Raw genomic sequence first — 19,157 nt, 5'->3', positions numbered from 1 at the left:
CCACAAGCAATGTATTGCACAAGCGCATGTGGCAGCAGAGGAGAAGGAATGAGGAAACCACTTTAGCACGAACTGGCTTTGCGGACGCGCATGGAGCGTGACGGGCGTATGGGAGGCGAAGCTGAGAACGTTAAGCAGATTAAATGAAGAATGGACACCTCATATACAGGGATCATGTGCGACGCGCGTTACCTCAAACGAAGTTCGTCCGGAGCCGCTGCAACGCTCGGGCATGAGCGGAACAACTCCAGATGAGGCGACGGAGCAGCCGGCGGTACAAAGGTGAGAGTATCCTCGTCGCCAGTTGTAGTATCGAGGCCCAGAAAGATACTTCAACGCAGGGTTGATTATGAAATTTAGGTTAAGGTGTTTATTAAAGGTTAACAAGTATATTATATCTGTATAGGGAAAAGAGGAGGGAGTCCGCCCATCACTGCCGCGGCTGGGAGACGTTGTGCTTCAACTTGCATTCTAGTTCCAGCCCTCGAGCTCGGAACTTGTGCTCGCTCCACTAGCACAGGAGTCCGGTGGAGGGAACCATGATGCGGCCAGGCAGGTCTCTTCGGCCAGGCAGGTCTCTTCGGCCAGGCACGTTTCTTCCCGTGTAGCACGACTGCTACAGTCAAGTACAGCGTATTATCGAATTCGTTCAGAGTGAATTATTTAGTGGTATGAATAGTTGTTTTTAACCCAGCTGCTTCAAAGATCAGTATTCATAACACAAATTTTGTCAAACCAATTTCCACAAATAATGTCTTTCTAAGAATTGAGGGGGAACCTGAACAGCACTGCACATTGAATTCATGTGACCAGCATGAAAGTATGCTTTACATAAACATATGTACTCAGTATTGACATATATAGTAAGAAAACATAAAAAAGGTAAGACAATAGCAGTCTTCGTTACCTCACAAGACTCCAACTGGCTCGAGGAGAGGTCACCATTTCCAAGGGCGTGTCATCGCTGATCTTGGGGGATGTGCTCAGTGGTCGTGGCTCCAACACATGCTCTACCAGTGTGCCATAGCAACTAATAACATACAGGGATTCTACCACATACTGCTTAGATTGATCTGAAAGAGAGAAGAAATAGGCAAAATGAATACAGCAATAAGGAGGCCTGAACTGGCTAAGTCTGAATGACTTTAATACAGGACTCATGGCAGTCGGTTCAAATGAATACTTTGACAACCTAGTCACCGATATAATTTCACCCTGGCAGGATCAATTATTACAGATCAGAGAAAATTACATGATCAAGTAGCATGTAACACTCGACAGAGTATGGGGAGAGAGGTCAATTATGTTTCATGTGCGACTATTAAAGAAAATCGTTTGGACAGGTACAGCATTTTCTATTGGAGGTTGAGCAAGTCTTTATCGCAATGCCATTAAATGTGGCCAAGTTGGAATAAGATTGTGCCATTGTACACCAAAATGAAGCATGACACTCGTCCGGAAGTTGCAAAATCAAGCAAACACGATTGCCACAATAGTGAAATGATGGGGCGATACGGCCATTACTCAGAAAGCCTCCCTGGTGCATACGACCAAACGGCCCTCACAGATCAAATGTAAAGCATTAACCATGTTGCAAATATGAAAGAGAAGCCCTCTCAAAACACCCTAAAGAAGTTAGTCATGTGCAGCAGACACAGCTTCAGGAAACAAAGCAAGCCTCATGAATGCAATTAAAGGGAGGGACAACGATTGCGGTTGCCACCTCCTGGAATGGCCAACGCCCCCATCCAGGCAGGGTGTGGCAGATGGTGGATGGAAACGTCCATAAGGGTTAACATAGTCATGGGCAGTCAATGGGTATAAAAATAACCAAACACCACCCACAAGATGTGGTGGTGTTTGGTTATTGTCTCCCTCCTAGCCAGAGGCATATTCAGGATTGTCTAATAAGTGGGGCCCAAAGATAATGTATTTGGGCCCACCGCAGCAACATCTGTAAAGGCCCACACAGCGCTGCTGAGTGGGCAATTACAGATTTTGGGTGGACCACTCAGGCCCTACCCAGTCTACGCCTCTGCTCCTAGCTGTATTCTATTGTAATAGTGTTGGTTTAAGGGCCTCCTTATTAACAGGAACTAAAATACAAAATGATTTACAGTATGAGTATGTGATGTATGTATGGATTGAATCTTTAATAGGATCAAATCCATGTTAAATTTGGAAAGCAACATTTCAGTTTTCTCTGTTATGAGCAAGTATGTGTCTTTCACTTACAGCAAAGCATGGGGAATTGAACCTTTAATTCGGTTCACTGCGTCCCTAGCACGTCAAGAGAAGAATACACGTGTGTTTGCATGAACCAGTTTAATCTTTTTGCAAATGACTTTCATTATTAGTAAAAGTACCATGTGAAATGTAATGACTAGCAATTGCACATCAACATTGTGACTGATTTCCAGCTGCAAGGGAGCAAGATCCTAGAGCTTTTGAAATGTTAGGAGCTCTAGTAAAGGGACTCTGCCATAAAGGTTACATCTGCTGCAAAAAAAGTCTCACGTTCAGACAGTGCTCTGTGTTTAAGAAACAGGCGTTAGTGGGTTTGGACCCATATGTGCCTACCGGCCATTCGGTGTGCAAATGAACACCAGCGGGCTCATGCTCTATTGCGGGGGGTAACGATAATGGTACAGCTTTTATGCCTTCCATTAATGTTACCCCCCATTTTTATTTATGTGTATGACAGAGAGGAGGGGCGGAATGCAACTTGCGTTTCTGCCGCCTCCCTTCCTCTCCGACATACAAATGCTCCAGCATTTGCACCAACATGGATATTCCTCAGATGAATCAGCATAAAGCAGGCAGACCCCATAGGGATCCATTTTTCACGCTGTCTGCCACGCTTGAATGTAGGCATACCAGGCAGCATTTACTCGCTTTGCACAGTGGAGTGCAAAAGTGCAGGTCAAAGGACAGTTTACACACGGGAACGCTTCCTTTCGCTCTGCACTTTTGCTGACCGCCATGCATATAACGAAGATTTGGCGTGGCAGTGTAAACCTAACGGCTCTCCGCTGCCAAATTACTCGTTTGTATAGAATGGGCTCCCACATGTATACTGTATGCTGAGCATCAGTAATAGATTTGGCCTGTCAGCAGCTGGATAGGACACACATTACCCAACATAAAAGTATGCACAGCCCATTTCACCTTCTGCTGGTAGGACAGGTGCAGGGTACACTTGCACTGTAATATCATAGATATTTCTCTAAGAAGTGGGGGACCATTCCATCTCGATATTTCCACCAAGATTCATTCAACAAATGCATCAGCCGTTCAATGTTGAAAATCACATTATGACCCATGTGCCTAGGTGTTTGTATCTCCCCACCTTCCTCCCATACCCCAAAAAAGAACAAAAGAGGGCCCAGAAATGTCTTAATGCCATCTATTTCTCCGAGTTCAGGCCAAGACCTCACTCCTGTGCAACACTGCCAAAATACATACCAGCATGAGCCCTCCTAACACCCCCTCCAGCAAAAAGGGATATTGACAGGGTGCATCTTCCATAACGTGGGAGGGGTGGGAAGGCACTGATAGAGTAATTTCATTGCATGCATCATTTACTGCAAGGCTGTATACATTTCATATGCTCCACAACACATCAGTCACAAGGAATTTCCCTTTCCATGTCAGTGTCCCATTGTTCCCAAGCCCCAAGGGGCTCCTTCAGTTAAGGCAGTAAAATCTCATTATACATATAAGAATTCAGACCACTGCCACATCTTTATAATATCAAAAGCTTTTCAAAATGCGTAAGCTTCTTCCTCAAGTTATTTCACCATGTGGTGTCTGTCAAAACCCATCTGAGCTGTAAATAACGGAACACAGACAATGGGTATGTATGCACTAATCCCAGCAATGCCACCCTTCCTTCACTGCTCACCTTTCCCCTTCACCCGTAGGCCTTGACAATACAGCAAGACTATCTCAAGCTAAGAAGACCTAGATTTGTCCAAACGTAATCACCAGCACCCACTGAAGATTCTAAAATGTACAATTCACCCAGAGGGAGGCCCATTCAGTGAAGACCTTCACTGCTGTTTCCTTCTTGTACTGTTAACGAGCAAAGCTGTCCCACTGCCTCCACTGTAAGTCCCACTGTCCGCATGCAAACCAGTGTGGTACTCTTTCAGCAAGCCAGCCGTCCGACCACTGACCCTTCCCCCTCCTGCGGAAGGCTCAACTCCTTCCCGTAGTACCTCCAGTTACGTTGCTTAGGTTATTTGCTCATCCACCTTCTGAGCACCTTCATTTTGTCACACTTTCCTCACCAGCATCAAACCTGCTCCTCCATAGAGTGAGGCCACTCTCTCCGTGGCAGTCTCTGGGGAGGAACCGAGGCAGCCCGCCCCACACTCTTTGCTGATTGCTGTTACTGTACAGCAAAATAAATCATCCTTCCCTAGAGCAGCTTCAAGCGTGTTATCTGGGTATCTGCTATTCCTCCTTCAGATCGAAGGTGCCTTCCACTCGCCTGACTGTCTTCACCAGCAGTTGGCTTGCTTCTTCACATTCCCCAAGCCTGCTCCACTCAGCGGGATCATGTGCTGTTCTACTCCCTGCAGCACTCTCCAGGATGTGCCCACGGCCGCCTCTCCCGTTTCCCTTACCTCTTGCTTTACCTCCTCAGCACTGATTCAACATACCCACTGCATCTGGGATGGATGTGCAGGCTAGGGTCCAACAAATCCTGCAATTCAAATCAGCCTAAAATGGGTACTCTTCCACCTTCCTCTGAGATTTACCAGAGAGCTACAGTTTGGCAGCCATTTTCTGCTGTGCCCCTTGGTAGTCTCTGGCCTAAATCTTATTATGTCATTTTATTGTCCGCCTGTTGTCAAGAGACTCATACTGCTGTCGGTTTGTGGATTAGTGTGTCTGGGGTCATGCCACAAGAGTATGTCAAATGGTGCCCCAGAGTCATCCTCTGTTCATGCCTGGGAAGGTTTGTCATCCTGCCAGAGAACAAAACATGCCACCAGTGGGCATCGGGGGGGGGGGGGGGGGGGGGCGGGGGACAGGGGTTCTGGCCTTCAAAGGAAGGCTGCATCAGAAAGTAGTCACTGGAGTCTCCTTCCTTTGATGTAGGACAGCAAGAGAGAAGGAGTCCAACCGAGTGCCACAAGAGTAGTGACAACACAGAGAAGGACCCCACCATATTTTCTTTTCTTACGATGTCAGATATCCTGTACCCCTGAGAAGGCACTCTGGGACGGACATCAAAAGGCAAAGACTCTGAAGACAGCAACCAGGATTGGACTCTTGCAGAAGGCTAGAAGAGGAAAATCCCCTGTGCCAGAATGACTATTTAAGGGTGTGACCCTACACCTTCAATGTAATCATCTTTTGGCAATAGAAGAAGAAGGATGTTGCTGGAGCTCTACGGGGCGCGGGCTGCCCAAAGTCCTCTGCCATAGAAGTAAAGATAGAGGCCACCAAAAAGGGAGTCTGAGAGGAACACGTGGGATTAACTCTTTTTGGACAAGTCCTGTCTGCAACCCATTTATACCCAGGATCTTGCTCAGTGGCAGCGACAGCCCCTCTAAGTGCTTTCTGGAAACCTTCCTGTCTGTGAAAGGCAAAACAAGGGCTCACTGTATCCTTTGAGACCCTGGACTGGCTCACACAGCAACACAAGGACAAAAAAACATCTCTGGACTCTGGTTCCCATCTTGAAACCTCTTGCAAGCTACACTGGGCCTTAGTACAAGTCCGGCGGTAGCCGTGCCGGTAAAACTGTCAGGCTGGCCGCCGGTCTCGTGAGCTTTCCAGCACCTGGCTTCCTGGAATTACCAGGTTATTATGACCACGGCGTTCTGGGAAGTCAGGTGCTGGAAAAATGGTATTCCCCATTCCCATTTGAGTCCCATAGGACTCTATTGGAATGGGGATGACAGTAGCACCGGCACCGTTCATAGCGGTGCCGGTGCTACCGTCAAAGTCTGCGAGCGGGTGCCGTTCCGCCCTCCTGGTCAGACCTGGCGGGCCGGAGGGCATCTGGCCCACAAACTTGTATTCTGCCAGTCCAGTAACAATGGTGCTGGTAAGCCTACCAGCACCGTTGTTACCGGACCGGCAGGGTCATAATGACCCTGACTGACTCAGATATCACCTACCTGTCACAAGCTTCTTCGTGCCAAGCGTCATTGCTGACTGTTGAACTGCACTGCATGTTGGACCCAGTCGACGAGCTCACCAAGCAGACGCTGAATTGCTCCCTCAGAAAGCTCCCAGTCTCCCGAATCAATGCTCTCAAACCCTGCAAACAAATCTAAGATGTTTGGAAATAGCTATGCCCCTTAACCTGCCTTAAAGGGCCACGGTGACAATTAGGACCAGTCTCTTTTACTTTTCAAATGCATCTTCATGTATGTTTACATGGCTGCTGAAATTACTGCCTAGCTAGCCCACACTTCAGATCCAGAGTTCCCGCTCTTATTCCAAAGTCGGCATTTCTATCTCTACTGTTACAGTGGTGGATTTTATTAGTACTTGTATTAGTTGTGTGTATTTTTAGATTAATTAAAGACACCCATTTTATTTGGTAAAAACCTTGTTAGGAGATCAAGTAAGCCTGTCCTTGGCCCGTCCATGCCACTTTCAAGAGGTGAAGGAGGTGTGCCATTCAAGTTGTGCCTTCAGCATCGCGATCACTGCTGGTTTAGGAAGTTGTGTGGGGCTAAGTAGCAGTTTCAACGACTAGTTATGTTTGTACTCCTGCAAAGCAGTAGTAATTTTGCACAAACACAACCTAGCCGTCAATTACTGTTTAAAACAGCTCTACACAAGCTTCATACCAAGGATAATACTAACCTAAGTGCCCCAATCAAAGAACGTTATTTTTACAATTCATAAAGTGAGCTGTATGCTACAGTTTATTAAGAAGCACATATCTAACCAATCTAATCTAAGAAGACATGAATATTTTTCAAGTTATTATTTCTGATATTACATGTACTATGCATTTCCAGCTCTTAGTTTTAACTTATGGAATGTTGTTGTTTTCCATGAACCATGAATGTAATTGCATACCACCAAAACAGGGAGCTTTTCCAAACCCTAAAAGAATTGTTAGATCCACACAATCTCTGATACAGCGAAGCGGCTTCCACGCATATGATAAAACAGTCTGGTGCCCCAAAACAGTTAAAACATTATACGAAAAATTGGCACATAATCGAATACAAATGTAGCAAAGAGGTTTTTATAAGGGCTCATTTCCTTCTTCTTTGAGCATTTGTATATCCAGTTGGTTGTGCTCATCCGTATTTGGCAAGCATTGCAACGATTGGCTACTGCCAAGAGAAGAAGTAACCTAAGAGTGCTGGCATGCCTTGTACCTCGTTTGTCTCACATTTAATGGTCCAAGACAACATTCTGTATGAACAATCGTTGTCAAAAGGTGTGAACAATAAAACGGCCAAAAGAAGTTAAATAAGGCAAAATGAAACTGTACAAACCTTTTTCTCGTTTCAGGCTTGGGTTGCCGGTAAACCATGACCTTGAAGCACCAAAGATTGCAGCAACACAAAATTCTCCACCTATAGATTTACTTGGCGAAATCTGTGGAGCAGGTTTAGCTTTGCTAAAAAGGAAGAAGAAACAAAAGCAACGATGTGAAATGAACAAGAACCAAATTTAACACAGTTTGAAACTGTTTATATTTAGAGGCAAGTCCTTACATCAAAACATATAATTACAAGAGATTTAAATAAATGCTTAACTGAACAACCTTTTTAATTCAGTCGGGTTAGCCCAAATAGAGAACGGTGTGAGAACAATGCCTACTACCAGGGTAGTTAAACAATGTAAACAAAAAGGCAATAGCCTTCCACTGGTGCCTATTCAAGTAATATTATACACAATACAAAAAAATACTTTATTATCATACAAAATATTTCTGTTCATATGTATGATTACACATTTTCAGAAGTGTCCAAACTTCCAAAACACATATGTAAAAAAGGAGATCCTACAATCTTAAACATCCAACGTTCCATTGATAGTAGGCACTGCTGTCTAGAATAACCTCAAGATCAGGAGTATACCTCAGCCATGTGTCTCGATTCTCACAAATCTGATCCTAGTTCTGTTTTTACCCAACATGTTTCTGTCCTATCCAATAAATGTTAAGACATTCTTCAGCGGTGATAACACAAGATTTTTGTCTTTATACATATAAATGTGCAGAATGTAATTATGTAATTGTGATATGCGTGTATATATATATATATATATATATAATATTGTTTGAATAGGCACCAGTGGAAGACTATTGCCTTTTTGTTTACATCAGTGAACAACCTGCCAGAGATATTTCTGAGCCAAAGGTCCTTAGTATGCTACATTCCTCCTCACTCCTCAAGCACTACATCGCTATCATTAAAATAAACACCATCAATTTCAGTCCCAAGGAATCAGCAAACCCCCAAGAACCAGCAACCAAACCCTTAACAGTGTTGGGCTGCAACTAGTTGGAAAACGTCTTTTCAAAAAGCAGGTCTCCAGAAGGCTTCCAAACTGGATTCTATTGAAACCAGGTAAATCTGCTTAGGAAGTTCATACCATAAGTCCCAGGCCGCCAAAAAAACATGGCTTCCAGAACAGGATCTTCAATGATTAAGCTACAACTAGTTAACCAAGCACTGGATTCTTCCAGCAAGCAGAGCAATGCATTTTTTCAGAACCAGCAGGCATGTGCAAAACATAGCCAGGACCTTTAGAAAAAGCATTTTTCGGCACTGTGAGTCAATGCAAGTTACATGAAGTCCATTGTGGAATCATTGTATTTTTTGAAGTTCAAGGTCAAACAGCCAGCCACATTCGGGAATACCTAAAATCCATAGATCGAGCATGTTGGAAATGCCTCATTAAAGGCACTTCAGCAGTAAATTGGCAGGAGCAAGGGCCATTATTTGACCAGTTGTGCATTGGTGCACAAAAGCCACAGACTATGGCTGTACTACACCAGGCTGCCCAGAAGAACTGTTAAATGTAATTCTGTGGCTTTTTAAATAGAAAACAACATATTGCATTCAAAGAGTGCACAATAACAATTGCTTTATGCAACAAACTATACAAACGTTTGACAAACATCCCCTTACAACAGTATTTCCTTCTCACCTCACAACAGCTCAAACAGGGAGAGAAATCAGGCAGGCCAAACACATTGTGCTGGATATATAGTGCCATTATTGTGCCCACATTTTAGGCCCTTCAGAAAATGTTGCACCTTGGCCACACTGGTGCCCTTCTTGCTGAGTAGTGTCTAATGATCTTTGTGACAAGAGCAGTTGTAGATTATATATAGGCAATTTACAGTGGCAGTTGGGTTGGAATAAGCAGTTTGACAATTTGATTGGAGACAACATGTATCTGCTTACATTCCTCATTTTGGAAAATACTTCTCCTTTACCTCAAAATAAGATGTGTCTGAGCACATGAAAAAAGTGTGTAATGAATGATGGACAAAGAAAATCAAAACCAATTGGACAGTTTGAGCCAATAGATGAACGTGTGCTTGGTTAGAAATCTTGGCTTGCTTTCACTGAGGGATATCAAGTCTCAGAAGGTGCTTACTCTGAGTAGCCTACACCAAAAACTTTCTTGGAACTTCCATCTCAAGTTCATACGGTCAGAAAAGCATAGGATATTGTTGGTTACACAGCTGAGTTAGAACGTGTAAGGAAATCAGTTTAAATTATACAAAATCATGGGATTAATTCTATCGGAATGCCTATCGCTTACCACCAAACCTGCAGCCCAATGAAGAACAGGTTGCTAAAGTGCTAATGCAACAACAGGCTAACCAGTCAAAACAGTGTTCACACAGCAGACTAAAAATGACCAAACCTGGCCATCATAAAGGAACTCGAGCAGATTACATTTGGTTAATTTTTTCTTAAAAGGACTTTTGATAAATGCACACTTGAATGAATTTAGAAATATAATTATGCAAGGCAATCATTACTGGACATCATTCCTGATCATTAGGGATTCCTACCAATTAATAGCCTAACATTTTTACATGTGATACTGTAAAAGTGCAACAGGTACTGTTGAATTGTAGTTCAGTAATGCCCTGTTGAGGTTTCTAATGACTTTTATTAAACATGTCTCCAGACCCTGCTGTTGCTAGAATAGGACGATACATCCAATTACCCACTCTGTCCTCTGTCTTGCTCTTACGGTGGAGGGTGAGGTAGCCATGGTGCCTGAGGCTGTCATCCACTATCTGATGCAGGGCCCAAGGATGATATGGAGAGGATCCAACACACCATACCCGGACCATGTGGCAGGGGCTTGTCACCAAAGGCTAACCTAAGGTACTCTTATAGATGGTAGGACAGGAGAACAGGTGGAGGTGAAGTTGGATGAACGAAGAGGAGGCTGGTCAAAAGAGGATGGCAAGGAGACTGAAGAAAAAACAGAGGAAGTAGTGGTATGTGTGAAGGAAGTAATATCTAAATAGGTGAAGGATGAGAAGGCGGTGGAAAAATACCAGGCATTGTACAGAGACATGAAAGTAGAGAAAGTTCACAACAGACGAGGTTGAGAATCCAAAAGAAGGGGGAGGTATAGAGACAGAGAAGCTGAAAGAACAAAGGGAAGATAGGAGGAAAGATGGACTAACCAAGTAAGGTTTAGTCAAAAGAGGGATGAACCTCAGGTATGTCACTAAACTGGGCCATTGCAGTGGAGAAGGAACAAGCTTGAGGCAGATCGTCGAGGAGGCGGCAAGAGATGCCATTGGCGCCCCAAGTGCTAGGAGTAGGGGATCAGAAAGGACCTCCCTATGACTAGAAGTGTCCCGGCACAGAAAGGGGGTAAAGTAAGGTGAGGTAGGGGGGGAACAGTAGGAGGTTGCCCAGACAAAGAAAGTTACGGAAATACCACACCTAGCCTGTAAACCAACTTTATTGGCCCAGTCATTGCTGGAACATATGGGTCCTGGCATGGAGACAGGCATTACTCTTGTCTCCTGATACCTACTCCATGTGCAAAAGCAACTAGGCCATGAAACCCAACCGGACCGGTCTCGAGGGAACACGTAGAACCCAAGATTAAGAAGCTAAGGAGAAACCCCAGGAAGCATGAACCAGGAAAGAAGTGTGAGGGTCAGTTAAACAGCTTTAGTCTCACCGACATTGTAAGTGGCTGAGATACTAGCAGGCAAGATCTCAGGCGGTTGGAGAGACTGTTTGCCTTATAGAACAATGTTGACGAAAACATCCTAAAGTTGCACTGCATCTTTACTTTGTTTTCTTTGTGAGAAAATCCAAACGTCAAAGACTGGAATGGCTATATAGAATTTTATTCACAGGTCCTTCTGCAAGTTAAATCTCATCCCACTCAATCTTTCCTAGAATGTTCCAGAGTTTGGGAGGGAAGAAGAATAGGGTGCGACCAGGTAAGGGTGGTAGTTTGGAAAATATTCAAGACATGAGCTGTAATGTACAAGTTACATGGATTTACAGGCCCATGAATATTCCCAGTCGTCAGGCTGGGAATCCTCGGTAAAAAGAAAGCAGTTTTAATTTAAACTGAAAACTGCTCATCTCCTCTCTAGCCTATCACTGTCCTTTGTGTCATACTACCCCCAGCGTATGACACTCGGCCTCCTAAGCTCCACCCCTGGTGGCCATCTTCAGATTTGGTAGAGCACGTAAGTGGCAGTTTGAACCAAGAAGAGCCAGAGAGGGGACGAAGGAAGGGTGTGCTTGTGAATCCATGCAAGACCCATTGCTGGAGAACATGAATTACAGGTAAGTAACTTGTACCTTCTCCAAAATGGGGTCTTGCATGTATTCACATGCTCATGAATATGATTACACAGCAGTACATATGCACAACCACGGGAGGTGGCAAGGCTCACAGAAGCAATACACTTACCCCTGGGACAGACTCACCTCAAACAAAAAGGTTGCGTAGCACTGCTTGGCTGACACAGGACTCCTACTGGAATCCTTGTCGATGCATTAAAATCGTGTGGAGGTGTGGGTAGACCTCCAAACAGCCCTGCAGATGTTGAGCAGCGGAACCCCAGAGAGAAACACTATTGTTGCTGCAATGGCTCTGATAGAGTGGGCTCTTGGCCGCCTGGAGGAGGTCTGTTGGCCAGACAATGACAGTGCATGATACAGCCGGAGAGTCACCTGGATATGGAAGCCTTAGACAGGACCATCCCATGTCCTACAGGTCCAAGATTGACAAAAAGCTGGGAAGTCTTCCTAAAATCTTTTGTGCGCGTCACATCAAACTTCAAGGCACAAGCAATGTCTAGCGAATGCAACACCCTTTCAGCGGGCGTAGAAGGGTTCAGAAAGAAGAATGGCAGGACCAAAGGCTTTTTGAAATGAAAGTCCAAAGGAACCTTTGGCATGAAGGTGGGATGAGTCCAAAGCACCGCCTTTGTAGTGTGGAAGGCAAACTACAGCTGCTTGCAGGAGAGGGCCTGGATCTCCCTGCTCCGTCTGGCCGAGGTGATTGCCACCAGGAAAAGTCTTCCACGAAAGAAACTTCATAGGGGCACGATGCATTGGTTCAAATGGAGGTTCGATTAACTTAGTCAAGACCACGTTCAGTTCCCAAGCCGGGACAGGAGCCTTCGTTGGCGAAAAAGTCCTGAAGAGGACTTTGAGGAACTCCTTGACGAGTCTGTGCAACCAAAGGGAGAGCTTGCCTGGCGCCCCTGTGTCTACCGGGATATGGCAGCCAGATGGACCTTGATGGAGACAGAAGCCAGCCCAGCCTTCACCAGTGAGAGCAGATATGGGAGGAGCTGCAGAGCTGTTATCTGCAGAGGCGTAATCCTCTGCGTCCTGCACCACACTGTGAAGCACTTTTATTTGTGTCTGTAACAAGACAAAGTAGAGTTAGCTCTGGCCTTGACCAAGAACTTTGTTCGCTCCAGCGGCAGGGAATAGTGCCCAAACTCTAGGGCTGCAGAAGCCAGGCGTGTGGCTCAATAACACAGGGTCATGTTGCAGTATTTTTCCATTTTCTGGGGAGAGAAGATTGGGAAGTGAAGGCAGCTGGCTGACCGGAACCACTGACAGATGGAGAAGATCTGGGTACCACATCTGCAGTCGCCACGCAGGCGCGATGAGAAGCATCGTGCAAAGGCAACATCTGAGTGTGTTGATCACACGTAACAGGAGCAGAATCGGAAGAGAGACGTACAGGAAGAGCCCATCCCACTGGAATGAGAAGGCATCCCCCAGACTTCATAGCTGAGGATATTTGCTGGAAAACTTCCGGCACTTGGAGTTGGCAACTGTGAAGAGGTCAAAATGGGAGGACCCCACCGTCTGAAGAGATGAGACACCTGCGCTTTTTGAAGTTGCCAATCGTGGCAGGACTGCAGCTCCTGCTGAGCGAGTCTGCAATGGTGATCTCCGTGCCTGCCAGGTGAAAGGGGATGAGGAACATGTCCTGAAGAATGGCCCAGTGCCACAGGGACGGGGCTTCCGGGGAGAGAACAAAGAGCACGACCAGCCATGTTTCCGGATGTAAAACATGGTGGTGGTGTTATCCGTGAAGATATGCACCGCCTTCCCCTGTAGCTGAGGTTGGAATGACTTGAGGGCCCAGAAGACCGCCCGGTGCTCCAGTAAGTTTATGTGCAAGTCCTTCTCCTCTGGAAGCCAGAGGCCTCTGGCGTGAGACTATCCTATGTGAGCCTCTCAACCCTTCACAGAGGCGTTGGTAGTGACTGTTGCCTGGTACAGAGGCATCTGGAAAGAAGCACCTCAAGTCAAATGCAGACAAATAAAGAGGGCAATCTTGTCTAAACATGTGCCTGTTTCCTGCTGCCACATGGCATCTAGAAATTCCTGGAGGGGTCTCACCTGGAGCCTGCAAAAGGGGACCATGAGGACAGCATGACCAACAGGGATTTGAAAGACCAGAATGTTGCGATGGACGCAGCCGACAGCCCCTGAACCTTCCCTAGGATGGCTTTCACCCTCTCCTCCGAGGAGGTCGCTAGACGAGACTGTGTTGAGTTTGGCACCCAGGAATAGAGTGTTCTATGTTGACTCCATGCAGGATTTGTATAATTGATGGAGAATCTGGGCGAAGTCAGAAGGCATTTGGGCCTCCGCTGTGTGCTGGCTCGCCAGCACGTGAGAGCGGGATTGAATGAGCCAGTCGTCCAGATAAGGGTAGACATGAATGCCCTTGCGGCATAGGTGAGCCACTACCGAGGCCAAGCATTTTGTGAATACACTCAGCGCTCATTTCAGGCCAAAGGGCAGGGCCTTGAATTGGTAGTACCATCCCTGGACCACAAAAGGTAGGAACTTCCGGTGCTTGCGATGAATGGGGATGTGCAAGTATGCATCCTCCAGGTCGAGAGTTGCCAGAAAATCCCCTTCCTCCAGCTAGTCGAGCACATGCTGCAATGTGGCCATCTGGAACTTTTAAGACTTTAGGTACTTGTTTAAGCGTTGTAAGTCTAGGATCGGTCGCCACGCTCCTGACTTCTTCTTGACCAAAAAGTATCTAGAGTAGACTCCAGAATCGCATCCATGTGAAGTTTTTGATGCACAACAGGCGGAATATGGGGGCACCTGTTTTGAAATTCTAAAGCGTGCCCTTGCTGTAGAATGTCCAGCACCCATTTGTCTGTGGTGATCTTTCTTCACTGCTTGGCAAAGTTTGATAACCAGCCTCCCACTGGGGTGTGAAAGTGGGGATGCAGGTCCACGGCCGGTTGAGGCCTGCTTGGGTGTCTGTGTCCTGGATGGTGGATGACAACGTTGACCTCCACTGCTGTAGACCTAGGAGCGGCCCCAGTAGGCTTCCTGGGTGGTGAAGCGGGAGAGCTGATGATAGGGAGCAGTCAACCCCTTAGAGAACCTGGAGACTCTTCCCCTCAGAGAATGAAAGGACAACCCTCCTTTGCTGCAGGGTCCACAAAGAGCGTGCCATCGCTGTGTGCGTCTTGATGGTCTGGAGAGTCTCATTCATTACCTTCTCAAACAGTTTGTGCCTGTCAAACCGCATGTCCACAACCTCAGTCTGCAGGTAAGCCCGGAAATGTGTTGCCTTCAGGCAACCCTGGCACCGGAGGGTCACACCATTCCTCATCTGGTCGAACCCTGAGTCTGCTATATCGAGCGCCACTAAAATGGTATGATCCAACGCCACCTCTCCTTCCTGGAATAGGAGTACGGCTTTAGCCTTCTTGTCATCAGGGAGAAAGTCCAGGACGGGCCCGACCTTGTACCAAAGCTCCCTTTGTTATCGAGACAGGATGGCGAGGGCGTTGGCGGCCTTAATGGTGGAGCCTGCAGTGTAAATGAAGAGCTTGGCTGCCTTTGAGATGATGGAGTCGAAGGAGCCAATTTTGTCTGGTGGTGAAGCCTGGGCGGGCTCATCAACATCTGGCAGTTCCCCGTCAGCAGGAACATAATCCTCAAACTCATCACTGTGAGTCGCAGTGGTATCAGTGCCAGTGTCTGTGCAAATGAATCCTCTTCCACTGGGGGCAAGCCCCCAAGCCCCGACCCCCGGGTGACAGGCACCCAACGCGGCAATGACAGCTAACGCCTAGGTGCCCTGGGTGGACCGACTGGCTGGCCTGGGCACACTACTCGGGTATTTGAAGTACATTTACATGTACCTTTTTCCCGACCAGTTTTTGTCTTCAATACATAGCTCATACCTGCACTCCCCTCTTTTTAGAGCACGCAGAATACTACGGACTCGCAAGAAAATACAAAAGCTGCATATCACGTTGCTCATGAAATTCTCAGCTACGCTTCCTCTGCATTCAAGTGCCCGTGGGGACTGTTGCAAGAGTGAGTTTCTTTTTACCCTTGATTTCCATAACCCCAGTCGTGGCAGTATTATGGATAAGTATACACTGATCAGTCACTTAATAGCCGTCAGTTGAAATGCATCTTTTTCTTTATTTTATTCACCTTTACAGAAATAGTTAGGTTTACCTAACACAGTTGAATACATTGGTATTTTATTCGCTTCGATGCAAGGATTGTTCCGCCTCACGACAAGAGATCGACACTACTATCCATCTCTTGAGACATGCAAGTTATTATACCTATTTTGTACCATACAACTATCGGCCTGATGAGTTACTGCCTCCCTAGAACTATTTTAAACACATATATATATATTTCACTTCCTCACACTTCTAATCCTTTAACCTTTATTAGCAGGTTGTTTCCTGTCAAGTGATCATTCCTATAGATACCGCACTAAGTTAATGCCACTATTACCATCCAGCTAACTAATGTTCTCTCCAATTGGTGCTCACCGGGTCCGCTTATATTGAAACAGTGTCTTGTAATCACATGATGCTTGTCCTTACCATGAACGTCTTACTGAATGAACAGTATGGCATATGATAACCATCTCAATACTTTGTATTGTTGCTAGCCAATCACTACTGCTGGTCAATGTCTCTTAACATGTGTTTCGTAATGTTAGCTATACATAATTATGGAAAATATACCCACAATAGTTACTTTTTCTCTTCCCCCCCCTTTTTTTCTGCTAACTACCTCAACTGTGTCACAGTGCTACTAGGCTCAAGAAGAAGAGGGAATTACCTCGAAACGCGTCAGCCAAGCACAGTTTAATTTGTGGATATTTTTCCTTGTTTTCCTTTGCATTTTATGCCAATTGACCTACAGTCAACTGCAATCATTGAATTATATTTATTTTTGTTCTTTTGAATTAAATGTTTCTACCTTTTCGTATTTGAGAGTATCATTTACCAGAATTGAATATTCCGTATCTGTGAAATTGAACGCAATTCACTGAATGTCTTTATTGACAACATTATATAGTATGCAGGGGACGGGAGGGCTCCCAATTTGGATCCTCTCATTCCTTCTACTTTCACACTACTGGCTGAACCAGGTACGGGTACAGATGCCAGCCGCTGTTTAATTTCAGCCACTAAAGTATGCAGGGTGGTCAAGGATATGTCCAGTTACAGATCCTTCGAGGCAGAATTGGGTGCAAATGGTGCAGCTGGGGCAGGAGCTGGGCTGAAAACCCTTGGACGGTCAAACGGCTGGAATGGCTCATGGAAGGATGATCCTTCCTGAGATATAGATCACTGCCCTCTCTCATGGTGAGACTGGAAGTCTTCTGGAAGATTGTCCGCAGAACTGGTGTATATATGCAGATACTTCCTTGCAGTTCCCACAGAAACTCTAACAGACCACTTGGTGGGCCTGGGAAGGAAATCTGTAGGTGGAAGTGAGTCTCTCAATATGGACAAATCCTGTGGGAAGGAGGCCACGATGGGAATTCGCAGAATAGAAAAAGGTGCAGCCGAAGATGAGGTCATGGTAGTGACCACCGACAGAGGCCTTGGAGGCAAAGAGACCCTTGAAGTGGTCGTCGTCATGAAGGTTGAGACGCTGCCGAACATTTCGTCGATGATGGAAGAGCCAGTTTTCGTGATTTCGTCGATGGGGACCTCAACAAGGTAGTCGACGAGGAACTCCTGGACGAAGCGGTCATCGACAGTGCAATGGCCTTGGTTGTTGACAAAGAGGCCGTCGACTAAGTGGTCGTCCTGACGTACGGGGTGCTTGTCGTTGGCCAGAAGGTTTGCTCTTGGATGACTTGTGCTTAGATGGGGCCATGGACTTCCTCGCAGACTGAGGGAACCCACCAACCAGTAGGCTAACCGTTGACAGAGATGGTGAAAGAGACCGACTCTTTCCCAAACTTTGTCCTACAGCCATGACGACCATTGATTATCACCTTCTTTTGGATCTCTCCAGAAGAAGCATCCTCAAAGGACCTCGACCTTTTCTTCCCAGAGGGAGTATGCTCATGGGACCTGCCGCTCCTGGATGAGGCATGACTGCGCTCGCTGGCAACATCAGAGGTCTTCTCCTGCTCGATTATACCACTAACCTCCTCAACAAAAATGTTCTTCAGGCCACAGGACTCACAGGCTCTGGAGAGACTTTTCTTTGACACATCGGACATGATCAAAGTGAAGATGTAGGCCCACACCTGGGCCTGTTGGAGTCACAGAGAGAAAATACAATGATGAAAAGACGATCTTCGCCGACAAAGGGTCCCTGATGCCAGAAGTCACCATGTGATTTTTGTTGAAGAAAAACATCAAAAATAGTCAAAAAACAGAAACAAATACACAAATTTCGAGGAGCAAAGCATGAGGACTCCCAACATTATGTGGTCAAATCTGAAGATGGCCACCTGGGGTCGAGCTTAGGACAACGAGTGTAATTGGCTGTGGGCAGTATGTTCCAAAGGACACTGATAGGCCATAAAGGAGACAAGCAGTTTTCAGTTCAAAGCAAAACGGCTTTCTTTTTACCAAGGATTCCCAGCATAAGGACAGGGAAGATGAAATGTGAAGCCATGCAAGACCCCATCCTGGAGAAGTAGATATACACACACCGACCTCCCGAATAAAGAGACATATAACAAACCTAGGATCTGGGTTGGCTCTAGATGTGGAACCAGCCTGCGCTTAACTCCGCCCTCGTCTGAGTCTAATGAGTGTTCTGGTGTCACAAGATCACAGAAGCTTGTTGGGGTTTAGCCAGATCCCCAATTTGTTAAGTGGATAAAGTAGGTTTTCTCCTGGTTATCTTGCATCAGTGAATAAAATGATTGTTTTAACACAGTAGTTAGTGCGATATAATTTTCGCTTTTATTGGTGATGGTATCGAATAGTTTCTTGTAGTACATTGATAAGTGTCATATACACTTGATGGCATTTGTGCGCCTGTGTGGTCAGCCGACAAGTGTTTCGACCCTGGGGGTCTTTATCAAGGCTGAACAATATTAAAAAAATTCATGTGTTTTGTGACATTTGGTGACATAGGTTATTAAGGTACATGAAAAGTGGTCTTTAAGTGAAGCGAATTGATTGTGACACGTAGCTTTACCGTTAATTGGTACATGCAAACAATGTTATGAGATTTGCATTCAAGAGGGGGAAGAAGGAGGAGAAAGAAAAGGTAAGTTAGCAAGGAGAACGTTGGGGGTGGCAGTCCATGATTAAGGAATTTTGTAGTGAGGATAATACCCTCTTACCTAATGTCAATGTTCCTGAGCCCTCTGTGGGGTCCTGGTTCCGTTATGATGGCTGTCTTATAGGCAGGCGTTGCTCC

The 19,157-nt window shown here is 45.9% G+C and overlaps 1 protein-coding gene across 4 annotated transcripts in view; it reads right to left on the bottom strand.

Annotated features, from left to right (window-relative positions):
- BCAS3 (BCAS3 microtubule associated cell migration factor) overlaps window positions 1-19,157 on the bottom strand; it is a 3,943,855-nt gene that overhangs the window by 473,954 nt on the left and 3,450,744 nt on the right. For all 4 annotated transcript variants that reach the window (XM_069615076.1, XM_069615077.1, XM_069615079.1 and 1 more), the window contains 2 exons: window positions 7,482-7,606; window positions 908-1,073 (listed from right to left, as the gene is read on the bottom strand). In XM_069615076.1, coding sequence (XP_069471177.1) covers window positions 908-1,073; window positions 7,482-7,606 — 291 coding nt within the window. The remainder of the gene's footprint in view (window positions 1-907; window positions 1,074-7,481; window positions 7,607-19,157) is intronic.

This window comes from Ambystoma mexicanum, chromosome 9, assembly GCF_040938575.1.
Source record: "Ambystoma mexicanum isolate Mex_15411 chromosome 9, UKY_AmexF1_1, whole genome shotgun sequence".
Classification (NCBI taxonomy): Eukaryota; Metazoa; Chordata; class Amphibia; order Caudata; family Ambystomatidae; genus Ambystoma; species Ambystoma mexicanum.
Note: the sequence above shows the minus strand (reverse complement) of the source record. Positions and strands in the feature narration are given on the sequence as shown.